Source organism: Lagenorhynchus albirostris, chromosome 17 (assembly GCF_949774975.1).
Source record: "Lagenorhynchus albirostris chromosome 17, mLagAlb1.1, whole genome shotgun sequence".
NCBI lineage: Eukaryota > Metazoa > Chordata > Mammalia > Artiodactyla > Delphinidae > Lagenorhynchus > Lagenorhynchus albirostris.
In genome coordinates, this window is record NC_083111.1 from 78,806,742 (window position 1) to 78,829,865 (window position 23,124).

General features: G+C 44.0%; 1 protein-coding gene across 6 annotated transcripts in view; it reads right to left on the reverse strand.

Annotated features, from left to right (window-relative positions):
• Positions 1 to 23,124, reverse strand: part of TRAPPC9 (trafficking protein particle complex subunit 9) — a 526,641-nt gene that overhangs the window by 186,660 nt on the left and 316,857 nt on the right. For all 6 annotated transcript variants that reach the window (XM_060127570.1, XM_060127568.1, XM_060127569.1 and 3 more), the window contains one exon: positions 15,842 to 15,984. In XM_060127570.1, coding sequence (XP_059983553.1) covers positions 15,842 to 15,984 — 143 coding nt within the window. The remainder of the gene's footprint in view (positions 1 to 15,841; positions 15,985 to 23,124) is intronic.

Sequence of the window (23,124 nt, forward strand, 5' to 3'; positions counted from 1 at the left end):
AGAAGCAGATCCATGAATATAATAAGGTAATGGATATATGACCAAAGTAGCAGTGTTGATTATTAAGAAGGAGATTCAATAAACAGTGCTGGACAAATGGTTATGCAGATAGAAAGAAAATGATATCCCTACATCACACCATAAACAAAAATAAGTTCCAAACAGACTGAATAGATAAATGTAAAAAGCAATATTTAAAATCCTGTAGAAGAAAATACAGGTGAACAACTTCTGACCTGAAAGAGAGAAAGATTTCTCAAATGAGTTACAAGACATACAAAATATAAAGAGATCTCCAACCAGGGCACCAGAATGCACAATGAGAAAAGGACAGTCTCCTCAATAAATGATGTTGGATAAAATGGATAGTCACACGGAGAGGAATGAAACTGGACCGTTACCGCACACCATATACAAAAATCAACTCAAAATGGATTAAAGACTTAAATGTAGGATCTGAAACTGTAAAACGACTAGAAGAAAACAGGGGAAAACCTTCTTGGCATAGGTCTGGGCAATGACTTTTTGGAAATAACCCCAAAAGCACCGGCAACAAAAGCAAAAACAGATTAAGGGGGGTTGTAGCAAACTAAAAGTTTCTGCAAAGCAAAGGAAACAATCAACAGAGTGAAAAGGCAACTTACAAAATGAGAAAAAATATTTGGATACAGTAGGTCTCAAAAGGGGTTAATACCCAAAATACATAAGAAACACAAACAACTCAATAGCAATAGCAATCATCATCATCATCCAATTAAAAAGTTGGCAAGGGCTTCCCTGGTGGCGCAGTGGTTGAGAGTCCGCCTGCCGATGCAGGGGACATGGGTGCGTGCCCCGGTCCAGGAGGATCCCACATGCCACGGAGCGGCTGGGCCCGTGAGCCATGGCCGCTGAGCCTGCACGTCCAGAGCCTGTGCTCCACAACGGGAGAGGCCACAACAGTGAGAGGCCCGCGTACCGCAAAAAAAAAAAAAAAAAAAAAAAAAAAAGTTGGCAAAAGACCTGAATAGACATTTCTCAAGAGAAGACGTGCAGATGGCCAACAGCTATATGAAAAGGTGCTTAACATCACTAATCATCGTGGAAATACAAACCAAAACCACAATAAGATATCACCTCACACCTGTTAGAATGGCTATTAAAGAGACCAATAAGTGTTGGTGAGGATGTGGAGAAAAGGGAACTCTCGTGCACCTGTGGGAATGTAAATAGGTGCGGCCATTACAGAACAGTGTATACCTTCCTCAAAAAATTAGTAATAGAACTACCCTAGGACCCGGCAATCTCACTTCTGGGTATATATCCAAAGGAAATGAAATAAGTATCTCAAAGAGGTAAGTGCACTCCCATATTCACTGCAGCATTATTCATAATAGCCAAAATATGGGAAAACCTAAGTGTCCATTGACATAAAAAAACTCGTCTCTCTCTCTCTCTCCTTCTCTCTCTCTCCCCCTTTCACACACACACACACACACACACACACACACACACACACACACACACACACACACACACACACACACCATAATATTATTCAGCCATGAGAAAAAAGAAAAATCCCACCATTTCTGACATGGATGAACCCAGAGAACATTATGCTAAGTGAAATGAGCCAGACACGGAAAGACAAATACTGCATGATCTCACTTACACGTACAATCTCAATTAGTTGAACTCATAACAGCAGAGCGCAGAATGGTGGTTAACCAGAGGTAGAGGGGTGGGGGAAAGGGGGAGAGGTTGGTCAAAGGATACAAAGTTTCAGTTACACAGGATGAGTAAATCCTGGAGATTTAATATTCAGCATGGTGACTGTAGTTAAGAATACTGCATTGTATACTTAAAATTTGCAAAGAGATTAGATCTTAAGTGTTCTCACTATGCACTCACAAGGTAACTAGGACAGGTTACAGATACATTAATGAGCTTGAAATGTGAAATGAAATGAAATGTGACATGACTGTGTTAACCATTTCACAATGTATATATCACACTGTACACCTTAAATATATACAATTTTACCTCAATCAAGCTGGAAAAATATATAACGGAAAAGACTGAAATGTTTGGCTGCACTGAAATGAAGCACTTTTGTACAAGGAAAAACATCAAAGTCAAAGCAAAGAAAAGCTAGCTGTGAAAAGGTGTTTGCAACACATAAACCTGACAAAGGATTAGAATTCTGAATTAATAAAGAACTCCTGTAAATCAATAAGAAAGAAATGATCCAATGGAAAATTGAGCAAAGAACAAGACTGGACCATTTAAAGCAGAGGAAATCCAATGGCCAATATATAGGAACAGAGTCTCAATACAACTAGTAGTCAGAGGAATGGAGAGAAAACCCTCAGGTATGACTTCCCACCCAACCTATTGGAAATGTTTAAAATGTGCTCTAAGACCAAGTGTTGGCCAAGATGTAGATGAGCAAGAATCATGGGAATCCTCATTCAGTGCTGCTAAGGGTGTAAACTGGTACAACTCCTTCACAGGGCAGGTTGGCACAACCTGGCCAAGTGGTAGATGAGAACCCTTTGATCTAATGACTCAACTTGTAGGCATGTATCTTGGACCAACTCTCAGAGTTCAGCACAAGGATGCTTCCTAAAATGTGCATTGCAGCCTCATTTATAAAATCAAAGAACTGCTTTTAACGAAGCGCAGCCAACTGGAGAGCAGATAAATAAATCTGTAACCGTCATACACTGGAAACCTGGATATAAGCGAAGATGAATTAAGAACTACAAACCTCACCACAGGTTAAGTCTCATGTTAATAAGGTTGAGTGAATAGCAAGTTGCAGGAGATAGTTACATATTTATATCAAGTTTAAAATATTTAAAAATACTCTATATTGCTTATAATAATCAACTGTAGGGTAGTAGTCACTCCTGGTGAGAGAGGAAGAGAATAGGGTCACAGGGGAGCACACAGAGTTTTAACAGTTTCATTTTTCTTTCTTTAAATTAGAAAAATAGATGCAAAAACAGCAAAACGTAAAAATTTGACAAATCTCGGTGGCTGAATAGATTAGCATCCCCTTGACTTTTCTTTATATGCTGCTTATAAGATGTAAGACATGTTTTATAAGAGGTATTTTTAAAGTCACTTAGAATGTTGTCTTAGCCGGGGTTCCCCCGGGAAAGCAGAGCCTGAGAAGAGGGCTGGAGTGGAGCAGGTGTTTGGGAAGGGGATGCTGAGGGGAGCAGGGCGGGGGCACGGGGTGCGGCGAGAACGCAGTACCACGGTGCCTTACTGAGCTGGCTACCATGTGGACCGCTGGCGCTCACCCTGCTGGTCCCTCTGAAGAGTCACGGACTGTGCCTTGAAGTGTGCACCTCAGGCAGAGGAGAGGGGATTACCTCTCCACCAGCCCCCGCCCTCCCTGGTCAAGCTCCCCCAGAAAGGGGGCAATTCCCCAACTCCCCACACTGTGCGGCATGTGCACCTGTGCTGCGGCCCCGGAGAAGGCTTTCAGACCCTCCAGAACTCGAGAGCTACGCAGCACAGCTGAGGTGAGGTGCTGTCAAGTTACCCCTGCATAAATCGGGCTGCCACAGAGATGGCTGGTGTAAAACGCGGGCTAGGACTTGAGGCAGAGAACAAGACGCGTGGCTAACAAATTTTTTTTTTAATTAAGTGCATCTCCTGAAATCATAAACAGAGATTAAAAACTGACTTCAGATGTGACGGCAAAGGAGGGCCTCTCTGATGAAACAGCATTTCATTTCAGACCCACACAACAAGAAGGCAATCATGTGAAGGTCTTGGAGGACTGCTTTCCAGAGAAAGCAGTTAAGGCCAAATCTTAAGGCATGGTGTCATCAAGGGACAGAACGAGCCAGGAGGAGAGCGGTATGAAATTAATGACAGAGGAAAGGTCGTGACAGAAAGTTTGGATTTTATTCTAAGTATGATGGGAAGCTATCTTTAGAGTCTTAAGCAGATGAGCGACATGAATTGGTTCATGTTTTTAAAAAAATGACGAGTTCCTATTCTGGAAAGATGCCGTAAGTACAAATAATCCACTGCGTCTCCCCTACTGAACCCAACTATAAATCATACACATAATGCATGGAGCAGCTATTGGAAGATTCGAAGAGTAAACTATAGAAGATGGATTTGGGGAGGAGATCTGAAACCGAAGTTTCTGTGAACTTCAGAGCGAGTTTCCATTTCCCTCAGTCCTACCTGTCCTAAAAGGCGGCTCAGAGGCACCCATCAGGTACAGACAGGCAGAGCTCCGCGAGCTGCCTCTGTGCCAGGTCCAAGGCGTGGGAGAGGGCACCATGAAGGTGTGTTGGGGGGTCCTGTGGGCTTTTTCTTTTTTTCCTTTTTCTCCTCCGTTTCTCCCAGCCCAGCCCCTGGGCAGCACTGCTATGTGACAGTGCCACGATGGGTCATGGCTGCACAGCATATACAACTCCGAGGCCAGGAAACCATCTCTCTGACCCAAGGGACTGAGGTCCCATAAGCACAGGGCCAGTCCCCATCACTTTATTTCCCTCTCTGTCCTCTGACCAATTAGTCCCACACAGAGACACACAGAGGAAGAACTCAAACCTTGGCTTTGTTGTGGGCAGACAGCGAAGGAAGGCGACTATGGAAAGGAGAGAGATGAAGAGCGCCATTTGCTAAAGTGGTACCTGACCTGGGCTCACTGTGGAGCAAGCACGAGGGGATGGATCCTGAGCAGTAAACCACGGGCTTCGGTAACTGAGCTCCAAAGAAGAACACTGGGCGGCACACAGGACTGATCCAAGGAGAACCACAGACTCTAAAACCAGAACTGCAGCACAGCCCACAGAAGGCACTACGGGACCATGGTGTGGACCACCCACCAGAACAGAAATATCAGCATTCTCCGCAGGATCCAAACAAGACCCCAGCACCTCACAGCACTGTAGTTGAAATGTCCAGAATATAGTCTATAACCACTCAGCATAAGAAGAACCCAGGAAAAAGCCAACTTGCAAAGGAAAGTAAAATCAACAGACAACAACCTCAAGATGAAAGTCTTAACAGAAAAAGACTTTAAATATGTTCCGCAAAGTAAGGGCAAACACACTTGAAACAGATGAAAAGATAAAATTTCAGCAAAGAAATAGAAGATATAAAGAGGAAGCAAAGAGACACTTTAGAAAAGAAAAAACTGAAGAATCCACCAGGTAGTGAATTATCTGAGTAATTGAGGGAACGAGTAGACATAAAATGAGAAAGGATATAAAACAAACAATAAAACAATATAAAACAAACAAGGATATAAAACAAACAACTGATGCTTAGTGAACATTCCCCCTCCCCCAAAAGTAGGATATCCATACTTCCCAAGTTATATGCAACATCTACCAAAATAAACCATTTCTAGGCCAGATAAAAACCTCTAGCAACTTTAAAAGAGTAAAAATCACACAAGTATTTTTTTGAACCACACAGGAATTAAACTAATATATTTGAAGACAGATTAATAATTGATCCAATGGAAACAGCTGAGAGAAAAAAACGGGATTAAAAACAATCTTCTGAGACAAGAAAGGCTCTGAAAGTCATGTCATAGGAGTTTGAGACACAAAATAAAACGCACACACAGCTGCTGAAGAAATAATGGCTGAAAATTCCCCAAATTTGGCAAATAACGTAAACTTACAGATTCAGGAAGCTCAGCAAACGCCAAGCAGTATAAATTTTTAAAAATCTAGGCCCAGAAACATCCTAAGCAAACTAAACTTTCAAAAGCAAGAGGAAAGAAGCCACCTGAAAGCAGCCTGAGCAAATAAGGCTCTGGTACAAGGGAAACGATTCCAAGTCTGAAGATTGCTTATCAGAACACCAGTTTTGTTGCTTAACGGGTATATAACATCTTAATGGGTATATAATATCACTTACTTATAATAAGTAAGTCATTTCATTTCTCTGAGTCTCAGTTTCCCCAACGAGGACAAGAATGCCTATGTCATGGAATTATTAGGAGGCTCCAATGGGAAAAAAAAGTGCAAGTGCTTTGTAAAACTACAAGCGGAATATTACATAAATCTGAGGGGTGGCGATTATTATTAGCTTGGTTGCAGTCAGTGGAGCAGCAAAAGGGAAAGCACACAGCCCGCCAACAAAGCAATCCCAGCTAATTACTCAACACTGACTCAGCTAAAAGTGACTATGAGGAATTCCCACGCCAAGGTCTGAGTCTGTCTAAAAACCATGGCATCATGCCCAGAAAGTTAAGTGGGGCTCTTTCTCCCCGAGTCTGGCCGAATTCTCCCAGCCCCTGCAGGGTCCAAACATCACCGTTCCATCCATCCTAGGGGCGCGGTAAAGTGAGTGAAGACACAGCCAGACCGGTAGTGATGGCCACATACACCTTTGGCCAAACCCATGTGGTCTTTTAAAGTTCCATAAGCCTGCCTGTTATCAATCAGCCTTCTTTCCTGAAAAATTAGTAGTCAGTTTCAGGATGGAGAGCTTTCTTGTAAGTCTTAAGAAAGCCAGGGAGCTTATTCAATCTAAAATGACAAAAAAATAATGGAACAAACAATCAGAATGTTCTTCGGGTGATATTATCTCGTCTTCACCTCTGCCACACAGGTTACGGAGCTTCTAAATCTTACTGAAGACTCTGACAGTAGATTTACTGTCCATTAGAACTGGGTTTCCCAAAGTGTGATGTGAGGACCACCTGAAACAGATCCCCTGGCTCTGCAGGGGACAACGGATCAGCGCCTCGGAGGTGTCACACCCAGGGCTCTGGTGTCCTCCGGGCCTGGGGTTGGAAGAAGCTGAGTCTTACTGGTGAGAAAGACAAGTGGGTGGCGGTGGCACAGAGACACAGGAGACAAGCAGGGGAGGCTTCTGGAAGGAAGCGGCTCCTGCATTCGCTGAGGGACCAAAGGCTTGAGAGCAGGCCTGCAGGCGGACAGAGCAGAGCATGGAGCAGACAGGGCTGGAGCAGCACGGACTGTGCGGGGAGCTTGCAGGAGTCTCCTCGGAGTGAGGAGGCGCGTGGGGCGGGGACAAGAAAAGGCAAGGCAGACAGGCTGGGTCAGATTGTGCAAAGCCTTGTGTGCCGAGCTCTGGAACCGAAACATGACTTACAGACGACAGGGACTCGTGGAAGGACCCTAAAGGAGGGACAAACTCATGCTTGTGTTTTAGAACAAACACTTCAGCAGCTATTTGGGGAAAGAACTGGAAAGAGAAAACGAAAGCAAGAGACTTCGAAAGGCTATAGCAACTGTCCAAGAAAGGGAGGGAGAGGCTGGCCCAAGGGACAAAGGTGACACGCCTGATTCAATGCAGAGTTACTGAGGTGGAAAGGACAGATCTGGTGACCGACTGAAATGTGGGTACAGTGCCCTGTGGACGGCTGACACACACCCTGGCCTCTGACGGGTCTTGGGGGGCTGCACATAATGAAGGCAGGAAGGGCCTCTGTTTCTGATTTTTTAATGAGTAAGTTTTAAAATAATGTTATAAAATGTTCCCTTTAGATGAAACAAGTTGGAATGGCTAGAATCCTAAAGACATACAGGATAACAAGCATCGGCGAGGATGTGCAGAATTGGAACCTTCAAGCGCTGCTTGAAGGTTTGGGTGGGAACGTAAGATGGTGCAGCCGAGCTGGAAGATGGTCAGGCAGCTCCTGTAAATGGTTACACAGTTACACATGATCTGATAATTCCACTCCTAGGTATATACCCAAGAGAAATGAACGCTGGCCCACACAAAAACTGGTATGTGGATGTTCATAACAGCATTATTCCCAACAGCCAAAAAGTGGAATCAACCCATCAACTAATGAATGGACAAACAAAATGTAGCATACCCACACAGTGAAATATTATTCAGCATAAAAAGAAATGCCATACTGACACTTCCTTGTGGGTGAACACTGACAACATTACGCTAAGTGAAAGAAGCCAGTCGCATTTTGTATGATTCAACTTACGTGAAATATCTAGAACAGGCAAATCTAGAGACAGAAAGTAGATTTGTGGCCGTGTAGGGGAGGCGGAGGGGGGACTGCTAATGGGTACAGGGCTTCAACCGGGAGAATGAAAAGTTCTAAAATTAGATGGTGGCGATGATTGAACAACTCTGTGACTATACTAAAAACACTAAATTATACAGCTTAAGTGGGTGAATTGTGTGGTATGCAAACAATGTTTCCACACAGCTTGCGTGTACATGCAGCGAGAGTGCCCGGGGGTGGTGGAGGTGAGGTCAACACGCTCCCGGCTCAGCCACAGCACCGCGTCACCTCACCAGGGCGCAGCGCTCAGCGCCACCGTGGTCTTGACGAACACATCATTTACTCTCTGTTGTACTGTCTACTTTGCACTCATAATGGACCACAGGTACGAGAAAAGAACCACGAAGACCACATGTTAAAAGGGGCACAAAAATGAACACCAAGACACCTGTGCCTCAAAATCCAAGGTTAAAAAGGTAACATAAAATGACAACTATGTCATATTTGGCTTTTCATTTTCTGGGACTGAAGACAAGCCCAATTCAAAACGGACGGAAAAGTACTTAAAAATAACTTGAAATCATGGTTCAATGTAGCATCGTTTGCAATTAACTCTATAATGATTAAAACTTTGAAAATGCCAAATGCAAAAATTCTAAATAGAAGGTCACAAAAAACTCTGGCCAATTGTTGATGATAGACAATCTACCTTTTAACATACCATGTCAATCCCTAAATCAAGTATGACATGGGCCTTTTTAATTGGTATTTATAAATCATACTTCTTAATTAGTGTATATTACTTGTTAAGTAGGACAATCTTTAAATCTGTCTTTAAATAATGAATATTGACAGCATTCTTAAATGTACATTAACACATAACATTCAATAATGTAATAGTTCAAAATAAAATACAGATCACTTAAAATTATTGATTGTAATACTTTAATAATATGTATGGTTGAGACATAAAATAGGTCCCTTCAAGGTACAGCCGTGTGAGTGAAGACAGAAAAATGGGAGGTGATTCACCACCTGGGCGGCTCCTAACTGGTGACACTGGGGACCAGAGGGTGCTAACTGCTGTGTCAACCTAAATGACATGTCCAGCTGCTCCTGCCATGGGAGGTGGGGTCCCAGCTCCTGCCTGTGCAGATCTACACCATGTTAACACTTGGAAAGACGATGAAAAGCGTGCTCGTCATTTCAGGGAACACAAGCCAACAGGAGCAGGAAGGGATGAAGCAAATGCGTTAAGTCATTACGCTCCTTCCACCAGAGATTCGATGAATGGGTTAGAGAGAGATGGGAGCCCTGGGGCAGACCCAGCCCCCTCCCATCACAGAAGCAGGTCTCGTCCGCATCCCCTCCTCTGTCCTCCCCAGGGTGCCCCTCACAGCCCAGCCTCAGTGAGGGCTCTGGAGAGGGTGAAGCTGCTGGGCGGGCGAGGGCTTCCCTCTGAGTAACACAGCCCTGGTCTTCGTACCAGCCACCCAGACGTGAGTCCCCAGCTGGGCTGTCCCTGTGCCACTTCCACACGGAAGAGGGGGAGTCCCTGACCTTGCCCTTGACAACCGCCGTTTCTCAGTTTTCTACCTGTGTCAGGCACTGTATTAGACGCTCTGTGTATTGATGCATTCTTTAAACCCTACCGCAGCCCTGCAAGATCAGTGTTCTCTCCCTTTCAAGATGAAGAAAAATGATGCTTAAAGAAACAGGAACGACTTACTCAAGACCACAGGGCAAAAAAGTGGGAGGATCAGAATCTGAAATTGGATACAGGACAGGTACACTGGGCTCTGAAACCTGTGCTCGTTAAAATTCTAAAGTGTTGTTAAATTTAAAACCAATTTAAATCAACACAGCAACGTGAAAAGGATCAACCGTGATGAAATCCGACATTGAAACTGCCTTTGTTACATGTCTGTGAGCAGAGGCTCCCTACGGCGTGGAGCGGTCCCACTCCACGGGGGGAAATGGAATTTTTCTTCTAAATGTCTGGGGAGAAGCGCCACGGCGTGTCCGGTTGTATGATTTTTATTCAGAATGTGACAACTCCCACACCTTACGCCCTGCTCAGGGGAGTGTATTTTCCACAGAGCTCAGAGTAGCAATGTATAAGATCGGACCACTTACTTTAGCAGCCTAGAAGGAAGTTGCTCCTGAGGTGAGGGAGGCCAGGCACTCAGACAGGGCGGCGTGGCCCAATCCATTTCAATCTGGTCCCTAACAACATTACCAGGCAGCTTGGTGTGAAAAGTGAATTTTAATGGTAATTGATCTCCTAAATAAAAGTCAGCTGAAAGCTAGGTACACCCCTGAAGGAAGGAGAATGGTTAAAAAAAAAAAAAAAGCAATGAGAATTCCACCTCCCATCTATATTGTGCTTTGGCTTTGAGAAAACACTGGGCCCTCTATTGTTTAATTTGATTCTCTTACGCCCCATGAGGTGAGCAGAGCCGGTGATCACTCCAGTGAGGGACAGGAGGGCTGAAGCTGCGAGAGATACAGAGATGCTTGCAAAGACACAGGGGGCCAAGAGAAACCCAGGTCTCTGGAATGCCAGTTCAGCGTATGTGTGGCAGGAAGCATGGGTTTTGGTGCCAAGAAGGCCAGAATTCAAATCGAATCTCTTTTTCTCATTAATGTCCAACCAGAGTGAGTTATTTAACATCTCCATACAGCAATGCTGACTTCAAAGGGCTCTCTGGAGTTTAAATCCCACCCACTTTTGGTCTCTTGGGTATTTATTTTTAGGACTCCCTGGCATATGTCGGATACAGACCTTTGTTGCATAAGCGCATCGTAAATATCTTCTCCCAATGGAGCTTACTTTTCCACGAGCTGAAGTTTTTAATTTTGATAAAAACCCTCTTATCAACTTTTTATTTTACGGTTAGTAGTTTCTCACTCCATCTGAGAAATCTTTGCTTCATGGAAAACTTTTAATTAAGAATTAAAACTAACTAATTAAAACTAAAAATTAAACTCTTCAACTGAGATGACTACCTCAGGGATTCTATTTTCTCTTGTACCAACTTTAGTAATTCATGTCTTTCCAACTTTTTTCCATTTCATTTAAGTTGTCAAATTCATTGGAATATGATTTCTCACAGTACACTCTTATTATTCTTCTACTGTCTGCAGAATTTAGCCATGCCCCCCTCTTTCATTCTCATTATTAGTAATTTGTGTGTTCACTCTCTTTTTTAAAATTCTGACCATCCTGGCTATAGTTTACTAATTTCATTAATCTTTTCAAAGAATCGATTTTGGGTTCCATTTAGTTTACATATTATTTTTTCATTTTCTATTTCATTCCTATCCACTATTATTATTTTCTTTTACTTCACTCTTTATTATTTATTTTCACTCTTCACTCTTTATTATTTATTTTCTTTTACTTCGGTTTATTCTGGGTACAGTTTGCTCTTCTTTATCTTACATAGACACTTATACCACTGATTTTAAGCCATTCAACCTCTAGCATAAGCATTTAGTGCTCTATGATATCAGTTAGCTGGAGTTGTTTACTAGTCCTGTGCAAGCTTTCTATATCTTTCCGTTTCTTTCTATATTTTCCTTGTTCTATCAAAAACTGAGAGACGAGTGCTGAAATACCCAACTATAATTATCTGTTTTCCATCTCTCCCTTCAGATGTCGGTTTTATTTTGAAGTTATGTTTCTAAGTGCATTTGCATTTAGGACCGTCGGGTACTCTTGATGACCCTTCCATCATTACAAATTATCTGCTTACTCTCTCTCTTTTTCTCCTGAAAGTCTACTTATTTGATAATATATCCATGCCATCTTTCTTATGATTACTGTTAACATGGCATGCCTTTTTCCCCCCATCTTTTTGCTTTTAAACTGTGCATATTTAATGTGAGTTTCTTATAGAAAACGCAGAGAGTTGGCTCTTGTATTTTTATACAGTATGACAATTTCCACGCTTTTTCTCACCACATATATATCCAGTTCTTCCATCATCATTTGTTGGAAAGATTTTCATTCCACATAAAATTGTTTTCATACCTTGCTGGTCACATGATCAATTGATCATACATGAGTGAGTCTGTTTCTGGACCATCTATTATGGTCCGTTGATCTCTCTATCTTTACAACAATAGCATTCTCTCTTGATTACTGTAACTTTATGTTAAGTCTTAAAGTCGTATAGCTTAAGTCCTCCAACTTTGTTTTTTTTGTCAAGTCATATGCTTATTCCATTGGCAATAATCTGTTCCACTGTGAAATAATTTTAAAAACACTTTGTCAACTTCCACCCCCCCCCAAAAAAAAAGTCCTGTTGGGATTTTAATTGGGATTGCATTGAACTTATAATCAAATTTGGGGAAACTGGTGTCCTAGCAGTAACTGACACTTCCAATCAATAAACATGGTATCTCTCCCCAACTATTTAAGTCTTTCATCCGTACGTCACATCATGCACAAAACTTCATTTGAGACAGATTCTGGGAAAAACTTTAACTATAAACCTCCTCAAAGAAAAAGTGGCAGAGTATCTCTGTAACTCCGGGGGGCAAAGATTTTAAATGTAGCATTTAGTTCAGTTACATTTAATGTAATTCTTGGTACAGTGGGTTTAAATCTACCACACTGCTATTTGTTTCTATTTAACTATATGTTCTTTTCTCCTCCTTTCTTGCCACCTCTTTCCCCCTTTGGGGGGTTATTTTTTAGTGTTCTGTTTTATCTCTCCTGGTATACTATCCATACCTTAAGTCATTGCTCAAGGCTTTACAACATGGGCCTCTAACATCACATTCTAACTTCAAATAATATAACATTTTGCATATAAAAATGTCCATTTCTCCCTCTTTTTCCATTTGTGTGACTTTTTTTTTACATATTCTACTTCTTTATATGACATGCACTACAAAATTAAATGCTATTATTTCTTTCTTAGACAGTCAGTAGTCTTTTAAAGAAATCAAAAAGCGAGGATAAAAAATCTCATACCTAACCTCTCACTTTATTTCCGGGACTCATCATTCCTTAATGTACATTCGAGTTTCCGTCTGGTATTGTCTCTGCCTGATGAGCTTTTACCAGGCTGATAAAACACAAGGACTGTGTTCTCTGTCCATCTCTGATCCCAGTGGGTGCTTCACATAGCAGCCAAAACATTGGAGGTGTTGGTATAAAGGTTTACAGTCTGCTAAGTGCTTTATTAGACATACAAAGAATGTACAGGGGAACCCACAGAAGGACCCCCACTCTGCCTAGTCATGGTCAGGAAAATTTTATAAAAACGTAACATATATCAATGGCAAACAGACATTTTCCAAAAGGTTAAGTGAAGGAATGATAGTTTAAGAAAAAGAACAGTTTTAGAAAAGGAGGTATGCAAAGGCACACTGGAGTAAGCTGTCCTGACACGTCCTGGTGATGGTGAGAAGCAAAGTGTCTTTCACATGAAGTGTGGAGGGACTGGGGACAAACAGCTGAAGAGGAACACCTAGATCAAAAATTTAAGTACCTTGAATACCAGAGTGGGGACTTTGAACTTTATCCCGCAGGCACTGGGGGAGTCTTTAAGCCGGACGGTGACGTGGGAACGTTCATGTGTGTCTACAGGACGATGCCGGAGCAGGGTTAGAGGCAGGGGGACTGAGTAGACGAGTATTTCTAGAGTCCCAAGGAAAGACGGCAAAGACGTGCAGTGGAATGCGGGGACATCAGCTCAACCCACAGGATTTGGGGCTCAGTTAGACTTAGCAGGAAAGGAAAGGGAGGATTAGAGGAAATCAAATCTCAAGCCCCAGAGCAGGGATCCAAAAGAAAGAGAGTGAGGTCAACAGGCGGGTAACCGGGCGCCAAACAGCACGTCAGCTAACCACCAACTCTTCTGAGCGTACATTTGCACCAAACCACAAGGCAACATTTTTCTCATCTTAAACCGTCATTAAGAACTGCAGGGGCCATGACATGGAAGCCAGATATCAATAAGGCGAAAATAATCCAACTCAGTGACAACCTGTGCGGCTTCTAAGACCTATTTATATGAGCAGTGGCAGCAGGAGGTGAGGGGATGAAAAAGAACGCACACCAGGAGTGGACCAAAGCACAGGAAGGGCCTGAAAAACTCTAACGGCACCTGGCAGGCATCCTTGCCAAAGCTTCCCGCCGGCAAGTGCTTTGACGCTTTATACAAATTCAAAACAGAGGCAAGCGTTGGCAAGAAAGACCATTACTCTGTGGGTTGAAAAAGTGATAGATGATGAATGTGATCAAAATGTGCTTGGGCTGAAAAGCCCAAGCAACGACATTAATTCTTGCTGAAGCCATTCTCCAATGGCTGGGGAGAACGGCAGTCTTTCCTATGAAAGTCTTTCCTACCCTTACTTTTGGGGGCTGTATCACTGTAAAGAGAGTTTTATATCAACAGTAACATCCCTCTATTATACTCTGTGGACTATAGAGCCCACTGGTGGAGGGGAGAGGGATGTTGCATGTGATGTTCTCTCCCCCACAGTCAAGGATAGACAGGTAAGTATAGCCTTAACTCCATTAAAAATAAGTAATACTGGGACTTCCCTGGTGGCACAGTGGTTAAGAATCTGCCTGCCAATGCAGGGGACACGGGTTCGAGCCCTGGTCCGGAAAGATCCCACAGGCCGCGGAGCAACTAAACCCGTGTGCCACAACTACTGAGGCTGAGCTCTAGAGCCCGCGAGCCACAACTACTGAGCCCACATGCCACAACTACTGAAGCCCACGCACCTAGAGCCTGTGCTCCGCCACAAGAGAAGACACCGCGATGAGAAGCCCGCGCACCGCAACAAAGAGTAGCCCCCGCTCTCCGAAACTTGAGAAAGCCTGCGCGCAGCGGCAAAGATCCAATGCCGCCAAAAATAAATAAATTTATTAAAAAAGAAAAAAAAGTAATACGAGCCCACTCTATCCTACCCCGAGATGTAATGTGCCCCTGGACGTGAGAATGTGGACATGCCCAGGGGTGATCAGGACCTGCCTTCCAAGGGCGGCTCCCACCTGGGCAGGAATCTGACCCCAGAGGGTCTCCATTTGGCTGGAGCCCCACCCAGTGCTTCGGACCCCACTGCTCCCAGTTCATCACAGGTCAAATTCGGGGGTGAGGGACTGTCATTGTCCCACCTAAGGGAGGAATAACCTCTAGTATCTCTGACCACTTCTGGGTTTGAAGTAGACAAACTGGTTTCTTTCTCCTTAAAGGAAGACTAGGCCTGGAGAAGTAATCAAGAGAGAAAGCCTCTTGCAAGTAGGGTGCTCTGGGCAGAAATGACCCCACGCTCCAGATGGCTGGGAGCTCCGCAAAGATGGGGCTGAGACGCTGGGCAGCCTGGCCCTGCCTGCACAGTCCTCCTGGGGCGCCCGAAGTGACACAGACAGATGTGCTGGACGCCTCCAGAAGTCTCCAAGACAGGGAGCCATCGGCTGAGCCCCTGCTAACAGGAGAGCTGAACCAGACTGGAGTGAGCTCCAGGCTCAGGACAACGGGCGGGAGCCCTGTCCTGCACGGTGACCACCAGAGGCAAGCATACCGCGCCACCAACAGTATTACTACAGCGCGTGAAAGGTATGAAGTCCAGGCACTCCCGTCTCAATGAAGCGGCATCGCTCTACACTGCCTGTCTTCGCGCCGCCAACAGTATCACTACAGCGCATGAAAGGTACGAAGTCCAGGCACTCCCGTCTCAATGAAGCGGCATCGCTCTACACTGCCTGTCTTCCTGAAGAAGACCTGGGGAGGCTAAATAACTCAGCACAGTGGACAGGGGGACCACAACGAACACCAAGGTCAGAATTCCAAACACAGCGCCCTCAGACTCTAGAACACGGCAGTCAAAGAGCAGAGGTGCATTTACCTGGTTGCCGGCAGCGTACTGACTCGTGTGAAGAATACAGATGGCTCAACCTCTACGTGCAGCCCCAGCGAGAGGTTCCTGTAATATCCTTCAATGTGGCCCGGGCCTCCGGAGTATTTGAAATTCAGGATAGCTTCCAGGGTCTAAAAAGATGTAAAAAATGGTAAGTTAGTACTCTCTGTTGCCCGCCATTCCCCCAGGCAGCGGACTTCACTCAGGTAAGGCTGAAGATTATCCCAACTGGTACGTTATTACCACGGGCAACTCTCACCCAGGGCTGGCACCTGGCACCTGACATCTGGTACCATCTTTCTTCCCATGATGCCCTGTATCTAACACCTACAATTCTCAGCCTGGAAACACGAATGGAAAGGAGCTCCAGAATTACTCTGTGATGGGATATAGCATTTGGGAGAGAAAAACACATTTCAATCAGCATCACTTAAACACACAGATCAGGTTGAGGGGGGAGGAGGGACTCCCATCAAGGAGCTAGAACGTGGCTCCCAGGCTAACAGCGAGTAAGGCTGACAAGCTACAAACTCATGACACTTCCTTGAACCCACAGAGATAAGGTCACAGGGCAACCACATAGCCAGAAGGCCAAGGAGGAACAAGGTCCTTCCAGGAGGGACAGGGTGGGGACACATCTCACCAGGGGCAGAGGCAGCCACCATACAAGCTGGCAGGAAGGAATCAGCTCAGACGTTAATGAATTGCTAAAGGCTGAGTAGGGGCTCTATTGATAGTGAGGACTCTCCAGGCCCAAGGACAGTTCCCACCCACTCCGGGTCTTCTCCGAGGACCTCCCTGGGGGCTTACACAAAGGACTGGCAGGGGCAGGAGTGCAGGGGAGCCTCCCTGGTGGTACAGGCCTGGCAGAAGGGGTCAGGAGCCACCATAGGAAGAACAAGAAACAGAAACCCCAGCTCCAATCCCCTACCCCCATCCCGACCCCATCCAGACCCTTCTCTCCTCTAAAGCAAAATCTTGAGCTTCCGGAGGAGGGGGAGCCAATGCCAAGGGCACAAAGACAGGGGTAAACATCCGTTCTAGTGAGGGGAGGGCAGACGCTGCTGGGAGGGCCAGGAGCCGGTCCCAAGCCAGGATCCTAAAGCAATGCCACTAGAGACAGAGGCAGGAAACCCATTCATACACACTGCCCACCACTATACCAGGCAGGGGATGGCTACTCCTGGGGGAAGGGCAGGAACGCCGAGAGCCCACACGCAGGATCCAGGGGCACGGCTCCGACCTAGGACTGAGGCAGCACGAGGACAGCAAGAGGGCCCCAGCTGCTCCTGGCACAGACCTAGCAGGCACCCAGTAAGAAGCCTCTGGGGGTGGCGTGAAGGTGTGGAGAGACCCCGGCCAGGTGCTGGTGGGCAGGGAGGGCTCAGGGCTGAGGATGGAGGACCATTATGGGAAAAACCCCTGGTACCTACCTCAGCAGCCCCGACTTTCTTCCCCTTCCCCCAGCACAATTCGGAGCCTGTGCTGCACCAAGGGTAACCATAGCAACAGGAAATCTCAAACCCAGCTCAACTTCTCACTAAAATGACTCAGCCTTCCCCGGTGAGGTCCTAAACCACAGGCGTCAGCACACTATGGCCCAAGGGCCAGATCTGGCCCGCAGCCTGGTTCTGTATGCCCTGGAGCTGAGAACAGTTTTCACATTTTTAAAAGGTTGTAAAACAAAACAAACGACAAAACCAAAGAAGAATACGCGACAGAGACCCTAGGCAGCCAGCAAAGCTAAAATATTTACTATACGGTCCCTCACATAAAAAGTTTACCGATAAAACACTAAGAAGAAAACAGGAGGAAATCTTCATGACCTTGGATTAGGAATGGTTTCGCAGACATGACACCAAAAGCACAAGCAACAAGAGACAACACGCTGGTGTCTTGGAAACCCAAGGAGGGAGGAGCTCTGGGATGAAGGCCCAGAATGCCCATTGCTGCAGCCAATCCACGTAAAAAGGGTCTGAGAAAGCGGCCATCACACTAATGGCGATGAACTGGTCACTAATGACCCTAGTGGAAGCCTTTTCCAGAAAGGGAAGAGTGAGGGTGAGCTCAGAGCATTGTCTGGGGCTGACAGTGCCGGACGGGAGCCTCAAAACCACGTGTTCAAGGTGGGGACTCAAGCACATTCCCACCTGCAAGAGCCAAGAGAAGCCACACTTGCCAACGGCAGAGCAGGTGCCTGCCCACCTGTCCTCCTGCTCTCCTCCCTACGCTTCAAGAGTCACACTTCAATAAGCCTTCCAGGCAAGACACGGCATTTAGCCCTCAGTCATTGCTTTCACTGACCGGTTTCCCCTCTCCAGAAGAGAGGCAGCCACAGCTACACAATTATTTAGAACTAAAGAAAACCACCTGTGTATGCATGCTGTCAGAGGCCATCCTAGGTGGAGAGTGGTTTTCCTCTGGGAAGGCCAGAGTACAGAAATTCCAGAGACAGGCAAGGCAGCCTGGCGTAGTGTTTCACCATTCTCAGCCTCGGTTTCTCAAGTGTTAAGTGGGGACAATAATTAACACCTATCTCACTGGACTTTAATGAAGATTCAGTGAGAAAACGAAGTAGCAGGACATATATGCACTCACTAAGTAGGTTCCTTTCTCCTTCTGCGACGTCACCACCTGACACCCTAAGGCAACACGGCTTAAAACAGGAGGAAATGTGAAACGTGTTTCAATGCCATTTGTTTATTTATTTATTTTTTATTTATTTATTTTTTGCGGTACGCGGACCTCTCACTGCTGTGGCCTCTCCCGTTGCAGAGCACAGGCTCCGGACGTGCAGGCTCAGCGGCCATGGCTCACGGGCCTAGCAGCTCCGTACATGTGGGATCTTCCCGGACCGGGGCACAAACCTGTGTCCCCTGCATCGGCAGGAGGACTCTCAACCACTGCGCCACCAGGGAAGCCCTCAGTGCCATTTATTTTATTTAACATTTTTCGTATCGTGGTAAAATACTCATAACATAAAATTTATCATTTTAACCATTGTTAAGCGTATGGTTTTGTGCATTAAGTACTTTCACATTGTTGTATAACCATCACCACCATCCATTTCCAGAATTTTTCATCTTCCCAAACTGAAACTCTATGCAAATTACACAAAACAAATCTACTCCCCTCTCCCCCAGCTCCTGGCACCCACCATCTACTTTCTGTCTCCATGGATTTGACTAATCCAGATACCTCATGTAAGTGGAATCATTGCATTTTTGTCCTGTTGTGACTAGCTTATTTCCTCAGCATAGTGTTTCCAAGGTTCATCTGTGCTATAGCTTATATCAGAACTTAATTCCTTTTTAAGGCTGAATAATATTCCACTGAATGGATATACCACATGTTGTTTATCCACTCACCTGTCAACGAGCACTTACGTTGCTTCTACTTTTTGGCTATTGTGAATAATGCTGCTATGAACATGGGTGTACAAATATCTGTTTGAGACCCTGCTTTCAATTCCTTTGGGCATATCCCCAGAAGTGGAACTGCTAGATCACATGATAATTCTGTACCTAATCTCTTTAAGGAATCACTATACCATTTTCCACAATGGCTGCACCATTTCACATTGCTACCAGCAATGCACAAGGATTCCAATCTCTCTACATCCTCAACAATACTTGTTTTTTTTTCCTGTTTGCTTGGTCTGTTTTTTAATAATCACCATCCTAATGGGGGTGAAGTGGTATCTCATTTTGGTTTTGATGTGCATTCGCCTAACGACTAATGATGTTGAGTATCTTTTTATATGCTTACTGGCCATTTGTACACATCTTCGTTGGAGAAATGTCTATTCAAGTTCCTCAGTCCCATTTTAAAAGCTCATTGTTCCAACTCACCTCCCACCACTCCTCAAGACCTATATGTTTACAGGGTCCCTTGAACTTTGGTCCTACTAATTCTCTCAACCTGTATAAATGTTACTCCTACTTCATGGCCTCTCAAAAGCCATGCCTTCTCCAGTAAGATGGCTATACTGCCTTACTTTAAAAGGACTCCGTGAAATACAGATTTTTAAAAAATACTCAAGGATCATATTTTGGTTTCACCAAAGTCCCAGATTTTCCCATAGCATAAAGCACTGTACCGTCATCTCAAAAGGATTGCCAATTTTATACTTCTGAAAACCCTTGTTTGTGAGCAGAAGGTAAGACCCCCTCATACACACATCCAAATAAACCTTTCTGGAACGACTTTCTCAGTCCAGCTGGCTCTCATCTGTTTGGTCTATTCTTTCATTCCTCTTTTCAGTCACTTCCCGGGTACTTTCTGAGTGCCAGGATCTGTGCTTAGAACAATGAATACAGTCTGGTCCCTGATCCCAGAAAGCTCACTAAATGTTGTGTCAATGAATGTCTGAGTAAATTAACTGATAAATAAGCAAATAAAACCAATCCATCACCCAACACATACATGGCAGCTTCCACAAATTGCAAGCATGGTGGTCAAGGAAATAAACAGGTTCTCAATTATGGCCTTGAAAAGCCAAAATCTGTGAAGTAATAAAAATGTCACACTGTCTTTTTTGTTTTTTAAGGTAAACTTAAAAGTTGTCTCCAGGTAGTGATAGAGTAGAAATCACCTGGGAAATGAACAAAAAATACACAGAGATAGATAACTGTCAAGTACCATATAACAAAGAAGAAATAGTCTGTGTTTCTATCTTCTTGGAATTGGCTCTTTATTTACTCTAGAGAAGCAAGGAAAAGATATAATTATGGGGGAAAATATGTAATTTATGAAAATCAAGCACAGAAAAGATTTTCTAAAATTGAGTATTACTGCCTTTCTTCCTTGATTAAAAAAAAAAAAAAACCTCAGTCCCCCAAAATTAGAATATCTTAATAAAGCCATAAAGTGGGGTGATAAAAGACAAAGGATGTCCAAGCTTTATTTCATCAAAATATAAGGAGAAACAATGCAGTACTCTGCCATAAGACTTTCCCTTCTTAGAACATGCGATGGTCTTTACTTTGAGGGAAGACTATTATAAAAATCAGAAATGGGCAAAGAATTAGAGAAAAGTTACTTTCTAGGTATACTATCAATATAATTTATTATTTGAGCTAAAATGAAAGGTCTTTCAAGAGCTACCTTTTATTGGGCACCTACTAAGTGTCAAATGCAATGCTAAGTTGTCTTCACATATGGGCTCTAATGTTATGAGCCCTACAAGGAAAGTCCAGTTTTCGCAAACAAGCAGTTAGGTGACTGGCCTATGCCACACACCCAGGGAGTAGCACATCCAGGGTTCAAATGCAGAGCTGCATGGCTGCACAGCCCTCTCTCTTTCATGTATGCAAACTGCTCAGAACAGCATTCATTCATTCATTCATCCACCCACTCATTCACTCACTGACCCCGAATGAATGTCTACTAAGTGTAAGGGACTATGGCAGATGACACAATGCCACCCCTGAGGGCTTGCTCAGGTCTAGTCAAAGACACAAGCCCCTAGATATCTAAGACAGTTGTGATATATTACATCAGAGAGGAGCGTCCTAGTATATACAAGGATACAGGGGAAAAAAGCCCGTGTGTGTCAGGTGTAGAGTTGGATAGGAAGAGCAAACAACCCAGCAAGGAAGGGAGGACTGGGCAATTATTAAATAGAAATCGGACAAATAATGGGAGAAAAAAATCAATTAAGCTAAAACCTATTTTGTGAAAATATCAATAAAAGTGACAATCCTCTAAGTTAGGCTGATCAAGGAAAAAAGAAGTGAGAAACTAATTACTAACATCAGGAACGAAAACGAGTATCTGTACAGATCGTGCTCACATGAAAAAGACGGTAAAGAAAGAGTGTAGACAATTCAGTGGCAATAGATTCAACAACTCAGGTAAAATGGGCACGTTACCAACGGAACCAACAAGAAATAGAAAACCTGAAGAGCCTCCTGCTAAGTGAAGACATTGGATTCATAAACTAAAACACCCTTCTAGTAGGAATGGATCTGAGCAACACCAACCATCAAAACAGCTCCTCCTCAAGAAGCCCAGAAGTCCCCTGGTGACTGAGAAGGGTCAGGACATGAGGTCCAGATGGAGGAAGATGTGTCTGGGGACTGTTAAAAGGCCAAAAGTCTGATTTCTGGTACCAAGAAAAGCAGCCGTTTCATCTTTTTTGTTGTGAGCACATGTTCACATCATTTGACCATTCTTTTTTTTAATTGACCTGTCAGGTTTTTTCTTCCAGATATCTAGGAGGTTTTATATATTGAGGAAATTACTCCTTGCCTGATATAAGCTGCAAATATTTTTTCACATTTGGATAGTATCTTTGGGTTTATTTACGATGTTCTTCGCCTTGCAGAAATGTTTAATTTTTTTGCAGTTAATGCATCAGTCTTCTTTTTTATGTCCCTTGCACCTTTTTCATGGCTCCTGAATCATGGTTAGAAACACTCTCCACACTCCAAGGTTATAAAATATTATTCTCCCCTGTTTTCCTCTATGATTTTAAGGTTTATCTTTTAAACTTTTAACTTCAATATTATCTCAAAGTGACAGAAAATTTGAAAGGAAAGTACAAAAACCACCCCGTTACCCAACTCAACAACTTTTCACATCTTCTCTCATTTTTAAATTCCCTCTCTTCAGATAGAGACAGAAGATAGATAGATACATAGATAGATAGATAGATAATGAAATAATGACGATAATGGTGTCTGCAAGTTCTGTTCCTATTTTTCCATTAGTAATTAACAAGCAATTTGTGTGGAGATGCTTTGAGAGGTGATAAATACCTTATTCCTCATTAAACTCTCACTCACTAGCTTTAGCATCCATTGACAATTTTCTAACAACACAATTTTCTTTTGCTACTAAGATGCTCTTGCTTCAAGGCTTTTCCAGTGAACAAACCTGAGAAATATGTGTCTGTACATACATACATACATACATATATATTGGCACCTTGCTGTAGATAGATATGGATATAAGTATATATATAAGATACAGAAATAAACAGGGAGTTCAGAGTGATACCTCAAGTTCCAAATTTACACCACAAGATTCATTCTCATTTTCCCACACCTGTGACAACCTTCTCTAATGTGAGAAACGTAGGGTGCATCGTGCACCCTCCTCCACAGGACACAAGTCAGTGCCTGTTGTCCCCATCTCAGCCGAGGGCCCACAGGGAGAGGACTCCTGGCGTTCCACCATTAGACCTGGCACCTGCCCTTCATGGGTATGGGCGGGACAGAGAGCTCAAGTCCACCCTAAGACTCCGGGCCCAATGCCAAGTGCACTAT